Source organism: Lygodium microphyllum, chromosome 6, assembly GCF_053477565.2.
Source record: "Lygodium microphyllum isolate KBCC chromosome 6, Lygodium_microphyllum_v1.1.10, whole genome shotgun sequence".
Lineage (NCBI taxonomy): Eukaryota > Viridiplantae > Streptophyta > Polypodiopsida > Schizaeales > Lygodiaceae > Lygodium > Lygodium microphyllum.
This window is the reverse complement of record NC_141140.1, coordinates 136336647-136355193: the sequence shown is the minus strand read 5'-3', so window position 1 is coordinate 136355193 and position 18547 is coordinate 136336647. Positions and strand designations below refer to the sequence as shown.

General features: G+C 45.2%; 1 protein-coding gene across 4 annotated transcripts in view; it reads right to left on the bottom strand.

The window, feature by feature from the left end:
* LOC148035176 (uncharacterized) overlaps positions 1-17542 on the bottom strand; it is a 34307-nt gene extending 16765 nt beyond the window's left edge. The window contains exon 1 of one of the 4 annotated variants that reach the window (XM_087680153.1): positions 16996-17542. In XM_087680153.1, coding sequence (XP_087536279.1) covers positions 16996-17349 — 354 coding nt within the window. In that variant the 5' untranslated portion in view covers positions 17350-17542. The remainder of the gene's footprint in view (positions 1-16995) is intronic. The other 3 variants (XM_087680152.1, XM_087680151.1, XM_087680154.1) reach the window with 3 other exon arrangements.
* Positions 17543-18547: the final 1005 nt, after the last annotated feature.

The window sequence follows — 18547 nt, the reverse complement described above, 5'->3', positions numbered from 1 at the left end:
ATTTTATTAAGTTAAAGTGCAAGGTTGTTTAGCATATGCGATACACATGACAATTATTATGGTAATAGGCCAAGGACCTCGAGGATGCAAAGGGTGTCAACGGTAAAGGTTGTAATAAGTTATGCCTAACAAGTACTAGGTGGTACCCAATGTCAAATTTCACCTAGATCAATTTATTAGCCACTAATGTCGATGGTAACATTAGAAACTAGGCATTAATTAATTAATTAATGCTAGTCTAAGGGCTAATAACTGCTCAAGGATACTTGGAAGACAAATTTGTCTAGCCAATTCAATTATTGGTTAGTGAAATTAATTTTTTAATCATTAGAATAATTATTAAATTAATTTTTAAAATTAATATTTTAAAATTAATTTAGTAAGCTGAAAATGCTAAAAAATAGGATTAAAAGACTGCCACTTGGCAAAACCTACCCATGCAAGTGGAAAAAAAAATTAGGGGCTGATGAAGTCTATTCCAACCATTGTGAAAGAAAAGAAGGCTATTAGAGAACAAGGAGTTGCTGCTAATGTGATTTGCAGCCACAGGGATTAGTCCTGCAACAGGTGACAACAATTTGAAGCCCTCCAAGAGTAGGTGACAACCACCTAAGGTCCTTCTGGTACAAGTGATAGCATACAAGAGGGGACAATAGTCTTTCTGTTGGTCCTACCAAGGATCGGTCCTACAACAAGTGTCAACAATTTGAAGCCTTCCAATAGCAAGCGACACGAGCCCAAGGTTCTTCTAATGCAAGTGACAACATAAAGAGGGGACAATAGTCTTTCTAGTGGTCTTAAGCTGTTGCTAATAGATTCCATGGCTGTTTGAGTAAGACAATAGCAATTATTCAACGTTTCTCACGATGAAACTCTGAAATTTCTATCTACAGCATTCTCTCTCATTCCTTAGCCATTTCTCAAGTTATCTCAATATTTTTCAGCAGTTTGAACCATCAAAGAAAGAGATTTCAATCAATCTCTGCTGCAAACCCTAATTTATAGTAGAAATTAGGCTTTTGACAGCCACCTCTGTTAGAAGTGGATGCAGCAACAACAAAAACATAAACATGTGCTGAAATAAACTGCTAAACTCAAGACAAAAGAGAAAGGAAAGAAGGTACACTTAAAAACACAATACATATGAGAACTCAAATGTATGCTCAGGAAATGGAATCCATATATCCAACACGAGACAATCACATACAACAGTGAGTCATTGGTTATGTGGGCATTGGCACCTGCTCCTCTCTCCAACAGAAGATCCACACATGTGATGGTGACTACGTGATTGAGAAGGAAGAGCCTAAATAAATAGGACAAAAATATGTCCTCAATATGATCAGGTCTTTGGTAATAAATGCTAAATATGACCAAAATGAAGACCATAAAAAATGCCTAAAATAGTATAAGTTAATGCCCAACCCTAAACCATGCACAAACTCGCACATGAGCTGACATATCTTCTAGCACCCTTTCTCAGATCATGGGTGATTTGATACAATACAATGGTACAATGATAATGAATAAAAAACGATATAACATAGAACCGTCAAATAGAACCATGGATACCCAAGTAGTGGGTACACAAGCCACCACCAAAGTGTCTCGGAGAAAACCTCATGTCGATGTCAATCATACTACCTTCTTTTTCGGGGGGCGGGGCACAAGTGACCAAGTGTCATTCCTCTCAATAGCCTCCAACTCAGCTTCCATAGCTTTCTTCCATGGTGCGGACTGTAAAGCCTCCTTTACGGAGGTGGGCTCTCGATCCTGCATAACACGGGTCATCAAACAATAGTTAGAGCAAACAAGCTCCATAGAATGTGCCTGGTGCCTCCGTGACCGCCGCGGACCATCCTGCGGTCCCCACTCCTCAGGAACCCCCTCAATCCTTGAATCACGGAGTGTGTCACGGGCCCAGCGAGGAGGAGGCCGAACCTCCCCTCGTCGTTCTCCATCAGCAGAAGACTCTGAAATATCCACCGGCGGTAACTCCTCAGAGGTGTCCGGTGGAATAGTAGACTCTGTGTCAGAAACAGAATCATAATCAAAAGGCACGGGCTCCAGTGGAACTGTAGAAGGAGCCCAACTCTCCCCTGGATCTCCAAGAACGGGATGCTCCTCACCGGTTGAAGTAGCCGGAACCTCCACAAACCGCACAGCACGGCTAGTGTACACATCCCGCTTGACGGGATCATATAGTCGGTAGCCTTGGGACTGGGAGCTGTAGCCAACAAATACCTGTTTTCGGGAAGCTGCTTCAAATTTATCACAATGAGCCTTGGGAATGTGAACATAGGCATCACACCCAAAGACTCGAAAGTAAGAAACATCTGGCTTCGTCCCAAAATAAGCCTCAAATGGGGTCATCCCTTCCACGACCGAAGTAGGGGATCGATTAAGGATGTGAACTGCAATAGCCACAGCCTCGGCCCACAAAACCTGAGGGGTCTGTCGGTGCTCCGTCATGGTGCGCGCCATCTCGATCACACTGCGGTTCTTCCGTTCAAGAATACCATTTTCTTTAGGAGTGTTGGTATTGGCAAACTCCTGGTGAATTCCTCTATCTGCACAAAACCGAGCAAACTCATTAGAAACAAATTCACCTCCCTTGTCGGATCGCAAGGTCTTCAACTTCCGGCCCGATCGGTTCTCTTCAAAGAGAAGCCAATCCTTGAAGTGCGAGAAAGCTTCTGACTTTAATGCAAAAAAGTAGGCCCATGTCATTCTGCTGTAGTCATCCACGTTCAGCATGAAGTATGAGCTCCCACGCAAGGACTCATTCCTCATAGGGCCACAAAGATCCGTAGATACTAGCTCCATCGGTGAAGTAGACCGCCGTGAAGCTGTGTGGGGAATGGCATCCCTATGCTGCTTCCCCCGAATGCAAGAGACACATGGCTGTTGGCTCACCACTATATCCGGCAACCCTCGAACAAGCTGTCCACGTGACGCCCTCCGAAGATAGTCATAGTTCAGGTGACCAAACCGAGCATGCCATAACTCTGACTGTGACTGAGAGGTAAGAAGAAGAGTAGAGAGGGCGGTGGAAGACTTCAGTTTGTAAATGCCATTCTCCTCATATCCGGATGAGAGAACCTTCCTCGATTCACTATCGAGAACTCGCACCGTAGTGCTGTCAAACTCCACCAAAAGACCAAGGTAGCAAATCTTATGAACTGAAAGGAGATGGTACCCTAATCCTGGTACATGCAAAACCTCTGAGGTATGGGTACCACCTCGCCCATCGGGAATAAGCTGCATCTTACCCCGACCTGCAATAGAAACTGAAGAGCTGTCTCCAATGAGAATCTGCCCACGCGAGGGTCGCAACAGGGCAACACCATCTGATGAAGGAGTCATGTGCCGTGAGGCACCACTATCAACAATCCACTCTCGAGCCTGGGGAGCCGTCATCGCAGCATCAGAAGCATTCGGTGAAGCGTCCTCAATGACAGCTAGATGAAGAAATGCAGCTGATGAGGGTGCAGCCACCGCTCCAGAATCCTTGGTATCCTTCTTCTTGGTGTCCTTCGTGTCTTTGTCAGGGCAATCCTTCTTCCAATGGCCAGTCTTTCCACAAATATGGCATGTGGAATCTCTTTGTCCTTGTCCTTGTCCTTGTCCTTCTTGGACTTGTTATCCCCCTTCTTGGACTTGTTATCCCCCTTCTTCTTCTTTTGGTCCTTCCCCTTTTTCTGAGAGGCTTGACCTGTCAACCCCTCCGACTTGGAAGCATTCTGTCCCTTTAACTGTTCCTCTTGGTCCAAGACCATAGGAACCAACTCTTCCCATCGAAGAATAGACACTCGCCCCGAAGCTATAAGGGCAGAGTAAAATGTACCGAATCGTGGCGGCAACTGGGACAATAGTGTGATCGCCATGTCTTCGGAGGAAATCGGCTTCCCCGCATTCTGAGCTTGCATCTGAAGCTGCCTTAGCTTGTTAATGTACTCCCGCAGCGAAGAAGACTTATTTACGGACAAGGTCCGTATCTGTACCTCCAAAGAAACCCGCTTCATTATGGTCATCCGATTGTACATCTGATTAAGCTCCAGCCATATCTCCCGAGCCACCGTCAAGTACTCGATGTGAGCGATCACGGCTGTAGTGCATGATAGAAAGAGAAAGGATCGAATTCTTGCATTCAGTTTGTCCCAATGAGACTGAGCCTTGGCCAACTCCGCACGAGCATCGGAAGAGAGTTTGGACTCATCTCTTACCGAGGGCCGGTCAATCTCCTCCTGTACCAACTCCACCAAATCATAGGACTCAAGAATGGCCAACATCATGACGCGCCAAATGCAGTAGTTGTCGCCGTCGAGCTTCTAATCTGCAGGAATAGCCGGTAAGACAGGCACCTTCCGGTCCATAATCGACTGGAACTCCAAGTCAATCTCTGTAGACATCTTCACCTGCAATGCCTTCACAAACGCAAAAGCAGCCCCCTCTGACTGGGAAAACTCAGCCTGCTAAGGCTCTTCCGCGTCTTGAACCTTCTTCACCCGCCGGAGGTGATGAAAAAGCAAAACCTGCACTTCTAGGCTGAAAACTCAAACTTCCTCCGCGTCAAACAGCAGCAAATCCACCACCTGTACTCCTTTCCTGAGCGCCCACACTCGTTTCAACCTTGTACCAAGGCGCAGCCCTCCTGTCTGCCCTTAAACGCAAAAAAAGCAAATTTGTGTCGCGATGGAAACTCCTCTTCAGGTTGATTCTACGCTTAGTCAGCCCTCAAACACTGCTCTGATACCATGTCAGAGTGCAACGGTGCGGAAGCGTAGGATTGAGAGAGAGAGAACGCAGAGAGAGAAGAGAGAGAAAGAGACAGTGGACGATGAAGATCTGTTGTACAAAGAATGCTGAATACAAAGATATGCAAATATATACACAGGCGCAGTGCGCTGGACTGCGTGTCTCCACCTCGACGATGCAACCTGCTGTTCAGCTCGAAGTCCGCTGCAGTCTGCACTGTCTGCTGTCTGAAATCTACGAACAGAGACGGAATCTGCGCGTCACCGGTCTGTAATCTGCGAGCAGAGAAGTGTCACAGACTACTGAAAGTGCCAGGTATAAATAGCTGAAAAACCGGGGGAAAGAGGGCGCCAAAAATAGCCAGGCGGCTGCATTAAATGCAGCCGACTGGCTGCAGTCCGACTGCCAGTCCGGCTGCACCAGCCTGCTGCCCCTGATCAGGCTATGATCTGATCTCTAACACCACTTGACGCCAATCACCTTCTTATTCGGGGGGCGGGGCACGAGTGACCAAGTGCCATTCCTCTCAATAGCCTCCAACTCGGCTTCCATAGCTTTCTTCCATGGTGCAGACTGTAAAGCCTCCTTCACGTAGGTGGGCTCTCAATCCTGCATAACACGGGTCATCAAGCAATAGTTAGAGCAAACAAGCTCTGTAGAATGTGCATGGTGCCGCCGTGACCGCCGCGGACCATCCTGCGGTCCCCACTCCTCAGGAACCCCCTCGATCCCTGAATCACGGAGTGTGTCACAGGCCCAGCGAGGAGGAGGCTGAACCTCCCCTCGTCTCTCTCCATCAGCAAAGGACTCTGGAATATCCACCGGTGGTAACTCCTCTCAGGTGACCGGTGGAACAGTAGACTCTGTGTCAAAAACAGAATCATAATCAAAAGGCACGGGCTCCAGTGGAACTATAGAAGGAGCCCAACTCTCCCCCGGATCTCCAAGAACGGGATGCTCCTCACCCGTTGATGTAGCCGGAACCTCCACAAACCGCACATCGCGGCTAGTGCACACATCCCGCTTGACGGGATCATACAATCGGTAGCCTTGGGACTGGGAGCTGTAGCCAACAAATACCTGTTTTCGGGAAGCTGCTTCAAATTTATCACAATGAGCCTTGGAAATGTGAACATAGGCATCACACCCAAAGACCCGGAAGTAAGAAACATCTGGCTTCGTCCCAAAATAAGCCTCAAACGGGGTCATTGTTAGCAGAGTATTTGTCAACTCATGTGTGAGTCTGAGCTTGATCTGGGCTGGGCATTTTTATTAGGTATTTTAGGTATTTTTCTGGTGTTGCATTTTATGCCAGTGGAGCATTTTATGCACCAGTCGGCCAGCATTAATGCTGTCCGACCAGCATTATTGCTCCCCACTTTTTCAGTCTATATATATGTCAGAGTGCAGCGGTGCGGAAGCGTAGGACTGAGAGAGAGAACGCAGAGAAAGAAGGGAGAGAAAGAGACAGTGTACACTGAAGATCTGCTGTATAAAGAATGCTGAATACAAAGATATACACGGGCGCAGTGCACTGGACTGCGTGTCTCCACCTCAACGATGCGACCTGTTGTCCACCTCGAAGTCTGCTGTAGTCTGCACTGTCTGCTGTCTGAAATCTGCGAACAGAGACAGAGATCTGCACGGCACCGGTCTGTAATCTGCGACAGAGAATGAATGCCAGACTGCTGAAAACGTCAGCAATAAATAGGCGAAAATCTGCCTAGAATGGGGCGCCAAAATAGGGCGCAGCTTGATAAAAAACAGCTGCAGGCAGTCGGACTGCCACGTGGCAGTCCGACTGTGCAGCTGGACTGTGCAGCTGCTGCCTGCCTGAAAACAGGCTATGATCTCTGACACCCCCTCTCAGAGCCTGGACAGGGCAGAAGCCTGAGGGATCTGGAATGTTGCCGCCAAATGCGGTAGTTGTCGGCGTCGAGCTTCTGATCTGTAGGAAGAGCCGGTAGGACAGGCACCTTCCGGTCCATAATCGCCTGGAACTCCAAGTCCATCTCTGTAGACATCTTCACCTGCAATGCCTTCTCAAACGCAAAAGCAGCCCCCTCTGACTGAGTAGACTCAGCCTGCTAAGGCTCTTCAGCGTCCCGAAGCTCCTTCACCCGCCGGAGGCGATGAAAAAGCAAAACCTGTACTCCTTTCCTGTGCGCCCACACTCGTTTCAGCCTTGTTCCAAGGCGCAGCCCTCCTGTCTGCCCTTAAACGCAAAAAACGCAAATTTGTGTCGCGATGGAAACTCCTCTTCAGGTTGATTCTGCGCTCAGTCAGCCCTCAAACAACTGAAGATCTGCTGTATAAAGAATGCTGAATACAAAGATATACACGGGCCCAGTGCACTGGACTGCGTGTCTCCACCTCGACGATGCGACCTTGGCGCCCCATTCTAGGCAGATTTTCGCCTATTTATTGCTGACGTTTTCAGCAGTCTGGCATTCATTCTCTGTCGCAGATTACAGACCGGTGCCGTGCAGATCTCTGTCTCTGTTCGCAGATTTCAGACAGCAGACAGTGCAGACTACAGCAGACTTCGAGGTGGACAGCAGGTAGCATCGTCAAGGTGGAGACACGCAGTCCAGCGCACTGCGCCCGTGTATATCTTTGTATTCAGCATTCTTTATACAGCAGATCTTCAGTGTACACTGTCTCTTTCTCTCCCTTCTTTCTCTGCGTTCTCTCTCTCTCAGTCCTACGCTTCCGCACCGCTGCACTCTGACATGTCAGAGATCATAGCCTGTTTTCAGGCAGGCAGCAGCTGCACAGTCCAGCTGCACAGTCGGACTGTGCAGTCGGACTGCCACGTGGCAGTCCGACTGCCTGCAGCTGTTTTTTATCAGGCTGCGCCCTATTTTGGCGCCCCATTCTAGGCAGATTTTCGCCTATTTATTGCTGACGTTTTCAGCAGTCTGGCATTCATTCTCTGTCGCAGATTACAGACCGGTGCCGTGCAGATCTCTGTCTCTGTTCGCAGATTTCAGACAGCAGACAGTGCAGACTACAGCAGACTTCGAGGTGGACAGCAGGTCGCATCGTCGAGGTGGAGACACGCAGTCCAATGCACTGCGCCCGTGTATATCTTTGTATTCAGCATTCTTTATACAGCAGATCTTCAGTGTACACTGTCTCTTTCTCTCCCTTCTTTCTCTGCGTTCTCTCTCTCTCAGTCCTACGCTTCCGCACCGCTGCACTCTGACATGGTATCAGAGCAGTGTTTGAGGGCTGACTGAGCGCAGAATCAACCTGAAGAGGAGTTTCCATCGCGACACAAATTTGCGTTTTTTGCATTTAAGGGCAGACAGGAGGGCTGCGCCTTGGAACAAGGCTGAAACGAGTGTGGGCGCACAGGAAAGGAGTACAGGTGGTGGATTTGCTGCTGTTTACTGCTGTTTGTCGCGGAGAAAGTTTGAGTTTTCAACCTAAAAGTGCAGGTTTTGCTTTTTCATCGCCTCCGGCGGGTGAAGGAGCTTCGGGACGCTGAAGAGCCTTAGCAGGCTGAGTCTACTCAGTCAGAGGGGGCTGCTTTTGCGTTTGAGAAGGCATTGCAGGTGAAGATGTCTACAGAGATGGACTTGGAGTTCCAGGCGATTATGGACCGGAAGGTGCCTGTCCTACCGGCTCTTCCTACAGATCAGAAGCTCGACGGCGACAACTACCGCATTTGGCGCGTTATGATGTTGGCCATTCTGGAGTCCTATGATTTGGCGGAGTTGGTACAGGAAGATATTGACCGGCCCTCGGTAAGAGATGAGTCCAAACTCTCTTCCGATGCTCGTGCGGAGTTGGCCAGGGCCCAGTCTCATTAGGACAAACTGAATGCCAGGATTCGATCCTTTCTCTTTCTATCATGCACTACAGCCGTGATCGCTCACATCGAGCACTTGACGGTGGCTCGTGAGATATGGCTGGAGCTTGATCAAATGTACAATCGGATGACCCTGATGAAGAGGGTTTCTTTGGAGGTACAGATGCGGACCTTGTCCATCAATAAGTCTTCTTCGCTAAGGGAACACATTAACAAGCTAAGGCAGCTACAGATGCAGGTTCAGAATGCGGGGAAGCCGATCTCCTCCGAAGACATGGCGATTACACTCTTGTCCCAGTTGCCGCCACGATTCGGTACATTTTACTCTGCCCTTATTGCTTCAGGGCGCGAGTCTACTCTTCGGTGGGAGGAGTTAGTTCCTATGGTCTTGGACCAAGAGGAACAGTTAAAGGGACAGAATGCTTCCAAGACGGAGGCGTTGACAGGTCAAGCCTCTCAGAAGAAGGGGAAGGACACGCAGTCCAGTGCAGAAATAAAGAAGGTGGAGACACGCAGTCCAGTGCACTGCGCCCGTGTATATCTTTGTATTCAGCATTCTTTATACAGCAGATCTCCACCTCGACGATGCGACCTGCTGTCCACCTCGAAGTCTGCTGTAGTCTGCACTGTCTGCTGTCTGAAATCTGCGAACAGAGACAGAGATCTGCACGGCACCGGTCTGTAATCTGCGACAGAGAATGAATGCCAGACTGCTGAAAACGTCAGCAATAAATAGGCGAAAATCTGCCTAGAATAGGGCGCCAAAATAGGGCTGTGCTACCTGCAGAGACTTGCTCCCAAAATAGAAAAATGAAAGCAATACTGGTCCTCTTACCAGAACATCGCGAACTTGGTTTGCTTTCTCGAGCTCCTCACCACGAAAAAGGCTCTGATACCTTGTAAAGATTGTGGGAGAGAAGGAAGGAGTCTCACTTGTAGCTTTCTTGCTTGCACAATGGGGGAATACACATAAGGGTGGAGGTTGAAAACAGTTTTCCTCTTCTTAGTTGTATAAGCCAAAAGAACTCTAGTACAAAGAAATAGAAGAACCCTATATATGGGTCTCAAACCAAACTCAACTAACTAAGGTGGCATACTAATTGAACCACGAACTAGAGTAGATAAGGATAGCTGTCATCTAGCTATTAATCATGGGTGGTGTACCAACCGCATCTGCAACTAACAGGTCGGTGACATAAATGCACAACAGTCACCTTGGCATATCACGAGTGGAGCTTGATATCTCAACAGTCCTTCGATCGAAATTGCAGCCGACTGCCATTGATTCGACCACTCCTAAGGATGCAAGTACTCCTCTCCCTACAACCACAACCACCCAATGCTCCACACCTAAAATCAATACCAACAATGTCTTGGCCTGGGTGCAATTCTTGGTGAATAAGGAAATGGCCCAAGGGACAGGTGAAGGAACTCCCGAGGTAGGTACTAAGAGATCAACATGCAGAAGATGCTGATCGAGACAGGTTCCTAAGAGGTAGAGGGTGGAGACCTCCACAACCTCCATTCCCACAATGATGACACCACTTGCAAAATATGATGAGTACATGTCCAAGATCTTCTCTTCTAGTTAGAGAAAGAAAATGAGGATAAGAAGGTAGCAGTTGGCTGAGTTGGAAGCCCAAAAGGAGTCTATGGCAATGCTTCAATTAGAGAAGACCCGCCAAATAGCTATGTGCCAAAAAGAAATACATGAGCTAAAGGTAAAGCTCGAAGCTAAGGAGGATGAAGAAGGATGCATCGAGGAGCTGGCACAATTGTATGAAGAGCTATAAGAAGAAATGAATAATGTCCAAGATGCCGCAAAAATGCTAGAGGTAGCACGAGAGGAGAGGGCACACAGGCTCCTATGAAGCCCTAGGCCCTATAGAAGGCTCCTATGTATCTCTCAACAATAAGTACCAAAATCATAAGGCTGCCATCACGAGCCTTCTTTGTGTATAAACACGAATCCATAGAACTATGATGGTATCCCTATGAATGCATAAAAGCCTTCTTGCCACTAGACAAAGGTACCAAATCCCACGTATGGCTAGTCTATAAGAAATCAAGCTCTAACTACATAGTCCTATCCCATGAGTGACTATCATCTCTACGCATGGCCTCATCATAAGAGAGGTTCACCTGCATCTATCACCATAACATAATCCATGAGAGGGCATAAAGCACTCATGCTAATGTCTAACTCTAGCAGAACGTCTCAAAGCAGGGTGATCTTGCACAATAGGTGGGCCCTAGGTCATTAGAGCATCAACTCTGCTGCTGTAGGCTATCTAGATGGCTGTACCAGAGCACAAGACTCCTCCTAAAAGATCACCCTGCATATCTCAACTACCTGCTCAAGCTACTTATGCATATATTCCTCATGGAAAACAACATCATGGCTATGGATAGCCTTGCAAGCCCACAAATCCCATAAGTGATAGCCCATCTTACCTACATCCCCATACCCAAGAAAGATGCATTTCACAAACTTAGGATCCAGCTTATTGCATGGCAAAATACCTCAACCAAAGACATGCAAGTGAGCATATGATGGAGGTTTTACAATCCATACCTCCTATAAAACTTGGCAATCAATAGCAGTGTAAGGGAACCTATTAAGTAGTAACTATCTTAGCCCAAAAGTGTTGTGGTAAGTCTACCTAGCTAAGCATACTACGAACCCTCTCTTGAATTGTTATGTTCATGCATTTAGCAATACCATTCTGGAAAGGGGTGTAGGGGGCAACCAACTAATTCTTAATACCCCACTCATTGCAAAACTGCTTAAAAGATTTTGAGACATACTCACCCCCATTATCTAACCTTAGGCATTTTAGCCTATACCCAAATTGGTTCTCAACAAGAGCAAGCCAATGTTGAAAGGTAGACAAGATATCTGATTTTTGCTTAATAAGGAAAGCTTGGACCTTATGTGAGTAATCATCAATGAATGTAACAAAGTACTTCACACCACCTAGTGAGGACTAACAAGGCATGGGACCACATACATTTGAATGAATAAGAGCCAAAGTCTCACCCATGTGCTTTATGCCAAACTTCTTATCCATATTATGTGTCTACGTGCCATATAAATAATGATCACGAGACTTAAAACACTTATAGTCTAGGGGCGGAAGATACTGCAAATCGGTAACATTTTCATTTCTTTCAAAAACATATGCCCAAGGGAACAATACCAAAGAGATATATATGAAAATGCAGCAAAGGATAGAGGGTACTAGACTTAGCACCACATGCAATAACAAGATCCCCACCACGAGAAATTTTCCATTAGGAATCACCAAAAGAGACAACATAACCTGCATTATCCAAGGTGCCAGCAAGGATAAGGCTCATTGTGAGAGCCGATACATGACATGCATCATGAAGAGTGAACATGCTGCTTGAACCAAAACGTAGATAGACATCACTAATAACAACTATCTCCAATGCCAGGTCATTACGCAAACAGACAGATCCAGTCATACTGCAATAGGAGTAAAACCACTCTCTATGACCGGTTGCATGAAAGGAAGCCCCTGAATCTATCAACCGACACTGAGTATATCTTGACAAAGCATTAATTAGCTATGAAGTATCCAAATAAGAAGCTACCAAGATAAGATCATCAATTATATTAGGCTACACTACATTAATCTCCTCAATATTGACACTGAACTTGCTAGGCACAATGTTGCAATCATCATTCTTATCTTGCACTTTACCCTTTCCCTTTTCCTTACGCTTGTCTTTGTGCATTTTATGGCACTATGGCCAAATATGATTTGCTTTCCCACAATAATGATAAGTAAGACCAGACTTATGGCCCTGAGACTTACTACAAGACTATCTACATGTCTTAGACTCAAATCTATTAGAGTCTCTATCATCACTTTTTTCATCATCCTACCGCCCTCTCTCACAATCAATGCATCTAATGTACGAGAAGCATCCACATTCTTTCTATTCACCTCTTTTGTCAAGAGGGCACTCTCAAGATCCTACAATCTTAGTCAATCCTTAGCACATAAAGCCATACAAAAAGTGTCCCATGGCTCAAGTAGAGTACCAAGCAAAGATAAAGGATGCAAAGTATCCTTGAACTCAATCTCCTGCGAAGCTAAATGGCCGATGATGGAGTGAAACCCATTCAAGTGTGCAGAGATAGAAGTCCATTCCTTCATGGAAAGGTCCATCAATTGCTTTAGCCAATACATTTGAGATGCATGACTTTGCTTGTTATAAAAATTCTTAATATGTATCCAAAGCTCATATGCAATTTGATTTCTAGTTACAAATTGTAGTGGACCTACTTGGAGAGTGATAAAATGATTGTGGACTTATATAGCTCATCTAGTTCATCCTAGTCCTTTAGCTGTAATGTTTTCGAGTTTGGCACCCCCATTTTTGAGTGGTCAAACCTACAATGTTTGCACTAAAGCTTGCCATATCTGGATCTTCCAATAGCTATAATTGGTCCCATCCAGTTTCTCAATGTTGAAGATAGCATTGTCGTGAGAACTACTAGCCATAATGAGACCGAGTAAGTATAAGGAAGGCCAAGACGTGTTGCTGTAATACCCTGCAAATCAGCCCCAAAACCACTAGTAAATCAAGTAGAAACAGGAGATATTGCCAAAGTAATGACCTATCCACAAATTGCAAGCAAAAATATTGTCAAGTCCAGGTGACTACCCTCAAATAGAATGCATAAAACTAAAATGACAAGCTACTGTAATAAACTGAGCAATATGCCAACAAGTGAGTAACCAAGAAGGAATAAGCCAGGAACAACCATCATTAAAGACTGTCACATTGTAGTGTGTTGGTAACCATACATGCAATAGACATGAACGTCATGCACATGGTAGATCTCAAGCATAAATGAAGTGAATTGTCAGATGCATAACCCACTGAGTAAAAACTCATTACATAACCCAGAAGTGTATAAATAACATTGACAACACCTTGACAAACATAAGTACCAGGTCCAAGCCAAGAGATTAAATCAACCCACGATAGGGTAATTCCATCTAATAAATCTTAAGAGAGCATGTACATGTCACAATGAATCCCACTACCTCACTGTGATAAGCTCAAGCTCAACTGCATAAACCAAATGCTCTGTAGTACATCCAAGTGCTAATGTGGATCAATACACAAAGTTGAGTAGCTCTCCCACTGAAGTAAAAGTTAAATGCCAAATGAGCAAGTGAAGCTCAAAACATCACATGAATGACATCCAAACATCCAAGTCCATAGAGTAGACATTCACAAGCATAAAACCCAATATATTCTTCAAGTTCATAACTACATAAGCCATTGAAGCAACAAGGCATGTAACCATAACCAATATTAATGTGTGGGGCTCAAATCTTCGCTCAAAATCATACTATAACATATCAAAAAGTCTACATAGCAATTGAAGTAGTGGTACATCCATTAAGTATCCTGTAAAGCATTAATGAGCATTAGGCATAATCTTTTCATTGATAAATGCTTATTCCCTTGTTATTATAGCACTAAAACAATAGTAAAATTTGAGCTATTTTAAGCTCAAATCGGTCCCAAAAGCATAACCATACCATTTAGGCACCAAAATAGCATCCCCAAAGCATCAAACATGCATTATGGAATTTACTAATTGTTATCCAAACCAGAACTGTTCTATTTTGTTTGAAACAAAGAATAGAAATTTGCACAAAATCAACTTTCTGAGTACTCATATTTGTATTCCCATCGCACTCTTCATTTTTAGCTATAGAATGCCTAAATCTGATATCATATGCAAAAGTTATGACCAAAATACAACAATACTATCAAGCTGCCATAGCTATCCCACAACTTCTACAACACACTCTGTATCCACTAAAACTGGATAAAATTCATGCTCCTCAACTCAATAAGTACTCAATACCTTGAGAGAAAGAAACAATGGTTGCCATGAAACCTTGAGTTGAAGCTTTGAATCTGGGCTAGAGAAAAGGATAAAGAAGGTCCTCAAATGGTTGGCTTTGATACTAATTGAAGGGAGTGAGCTTGGAGTGGAAGCATGAGCTATGGTAGAAGGAGCAAGAGCAAGAGAGAGACACACACAAGATGTGAGAACTCCAATAGTCATAATGTGTGACCGGTCTTCCCTTTTTTTAAATGCCACTGAAAGAATAAAGAATGAAGTGATAGTGATGGGTGCCGAGGTGGAGACACGCAGTCCTTCCCCTTCTTCACTGTCCACCTCGACGGGCGCCAAAAATACCCTGTCGGCTGCATTAAATGCAGCCGACTGCCTGTAATGGGTCGGACTGCCACGTATACCCTGTCGGCTGCATTAAATGCAGCCGACTGCCTGTAATGGGTCGGACTGCCACGTGGCAGTCCGACTGTGCAGTCTGACTGCACACTGTCCGACTGCACCAGCCTCCTCCCTGGCTGTGATCTCTAACAAGTAGTGTAACTTTAAACTCAAAGACAACAGAAATACAAGAGGGGCCGGCCCTAGGGAAAGGGGGGGATACTATTCCCATTGATTATGACTCAAGACACACACCGAGGATAGCTCTGATGGTAGCAACCAGGCTACAAGTCAAAGAATAGGTCAATTGTGAACCGTCGAACCAACCACATACCAACTACCCAAAAAACGAATCCCTTGCCTGGGCGAGCCTCTCTCTTTTCTAGGTTGATGCCAGCTACTATATTCTCTCTAACCACATGCCCTGCCAATGGGCATAGCTACCGCCACAATCGTCTGCTCATCAATGTGCCACTAGCCATAGTGCTTTTAACGCTATTAACTACTGCCGCCCTTAATACCTAGTCCCTACTGTCATAACCTTGTACATTTAATTATTAAACTAATCAAACATTACTAGAAAGATTTAAGCATTTCATAAATTTCACGTCCCCGTGATATATACCCTTACATCTCTCTCTCTCTCTCATGACACCTTTTTGGACCTGAGGGTGTTGAGAAACCCATTCATTAAGTTCATTCCATTACCTTAATTCCTATTTTGGTTTCCATTTACAATCCCAAAAAGGCTTTATTTGTATCATTATTTAGTGTTTGGGTGCTACCCAAGAGAGTCCAATGGCTCAAGTGTCTATAAATCAGACATGGATATCCATCCATTCTTTACTCCATTCCACACTTACTCTCTCATTCATTCTTCATCATTCACTCATCACACCTTCAGCCTCAACCCTCTATCATTATTGTCCACACCCTTACCATGGTGAATATCTCAATTCATGGTAATGTTCAGCTAATTGTGACGCTATACCGGCACGTGATATCATTTTGGAAGTCTTCTTGACATTGCCATCAGACATTCCAAATTGCTACATTTTTAGCCTCCAACTTGTTCTTCATTATCCCTATTGCTGCATTTTCCGGGTTCACTCCTCCCTAGACTGGTACAACAAATTATCTTTTATCAATATTGTATGTTTTCAGCTCCTACCACCACCCAAGCAGCTAGGTTATCCCAGCCATCAGCCACTTTATAAAGGCTTCCTTGCAGTAGGTTATATCCTCTTTATCACCCCTACATTAGATACCTAGGTTTTTTGCGTTTTCTTCACTCTTGAGGACTATGTTTCACTCCCTACATTGTTGTCCTTCATCTTTCACAATCTACTTTGATTGACTATTGCCCGGAGGACCACATTTTGCTCCCTTCACTGTGCACATTCCCTACAGGTGCAACCACCTTATTAGCCAAGATAGTACAATCATCATTGAGCTTTTGCTCCATTGTATTAGCATGATTTATTCAACATGATTTAGAATTTATCATTCATCATCTTCTTCTTCTAAGTTTTCAAGTTTTCTCCTCTGTGTGTTTGGCATACACTCTATGTTTCTCCCTGCAAGCCCTACTATCTCTCTGATATGGTATGGGTGGATACCATCTCATTACTTTTCTTAACACCATGGACTAGTGTAATCAACATTTTGGTGTTATATATCATTGTGGCCTCTAGTGGTCCTCTCTCTCTCTCTCTCTCTCTCTCTCTCTCTCTCTCTCTCTCTCTCTCTCTCTCTCTCTCTCGTTTGTTGGTCTATTTCATTATTGACTTATATGAATGCCAAATATATATACAAAGAAGCATGTATGTACACCTTTTAATAGGAGGCTTTGAGATCCGCTAGAATTTACTGTTGTTCCCATCCCAACCCAAGAAGATTTACTTTTGTTAAGTTCCCACATGAAAACATTCAAAAGAATATTTTCAATCATGGATGAAGTCGACGCCATTTTAATCCCCCCCCCCCCCCACCCATAACACGCACACACATGCACATGCATGCATGCACAGATACTTACCTACACACCTCTACATGCATTTCAATGTATTTTAGCACTAGGTATGATCTAAAAGTCTTTTCAGTAGGGTGAATGCTTTCAAGTTACCAGGCAAGCAATGGTGGTGAGTAGAAACAAATGCTGGTCTGTGAGGTTCCACGTCTTCATGGAGGCGGGAGGCAAGTCGGGAATGCCGACACTCGAGATCAGATGCGCCCTCTCTCTACTGTCCATCTGGATGCCAATGCTGTTCTGAACATCCAAGGGCGACGAGGGGGCGCCCAAAGAGGTCGAACTGGTTTTGCCTTGGGAACCAGTAAGCGAGGCCGAAACGCTTATGGATGCAGGCAAGGGAGCCACTCCCAAAGCTTGTATCCTGCGTTGTGGACAAGCTCGCAGGGCAATCCTTTGCAGAGACAGAGATCCATTCATCTGCGTACACACAGCGGCACGCGTGCCCATGTCCGCTCTCTTCTCTCTTCTTTGCCCTCCAGCAATGGAGCTAGTTCCCTGTGGATACCATAACAGTGAAGCCTTCCTTTGTCCTGCCTGCGAAACTGTGCCTTCTCGACGATGACTCTGCAATGAAAGTCTCCATTACCGATGAAAGTGTAGCCTAACGAATGGGTTCTTTGTTTTTTTTAAAGCGAGGTATATTCATAGAATGAAATAATTACATCAGCTGAGTTTGTACACACACATGGCCAAGAGGCACCAGTATGAGCAGGTCGCCCAAGGTGAGTGGGACGAATGGCTAAAATATTTCCTCTCTTAATCCTGGGTCACATCATGGCTCCAAAACGGAAGACGAGATGTAGAAATATAAAATTTGATTGGTTTTGATAGTGTGCTCATAAAAACAGCACTGACGGTCATTGTTAATTTTTGCAAATGGAAAAAGATGATAATCTCATTGGCTCCACATCTGTCCACCTTCTTATGCCATCCAATTAGAGCATGCGAATGGAGCTCACCCTGCTAACCCTGGGTGCAACTGAGGGTTAGCAGGGGGAGTGGAATCACACTCCCCCTGCTAACCCTTGGTGTGACCCAACTCTATGAACCTTGCCACATGACATACTCAACTTTGACTTGCCCATTTCATAGATGTAACCTTTTTCAAGGCCGCATATTTTTCTAACCCCTATCATAATGCTAATCTATTGGTCTGCTTGTACACAAAGCAATCACCATTATGATAGGTGGCATTACTATTATGCTAGTACTTCAACGTGAAACTGATATTGACGCTCGTTATCAAAATCAGGTTGATGAGTTATTAATGCAGCTACACAACGGTAAGAATAGCTTGCATGAGTTTGCACTTGAAAAAAGCCCCTACTCACTATAGTGCACAATTGATGGCTTCTTTGTGACTTTCATTCGTGCAGGGCTTGCCATCCCACCAGTTTAGCACGTTTCCAAAGCGGGCCATAGAGATGGTGGTAACTCTCTACCTTTCGATCCATCTCTAAGTGTTGAACTGTGGCTCTCATTCAACAACGCTTCCAGGTTGCACCCTCAACCTTGGCCATCACTGCAAGATGCATCAATGGCTTTCCTACCACACCACCTTTGCACCTACAGAAACATGCACTTATGCACTCTTTGGTCTCTCTCTCTCTCTCTCTCTCTCTCTCTCTCTCTCTCTCTCTCTCTC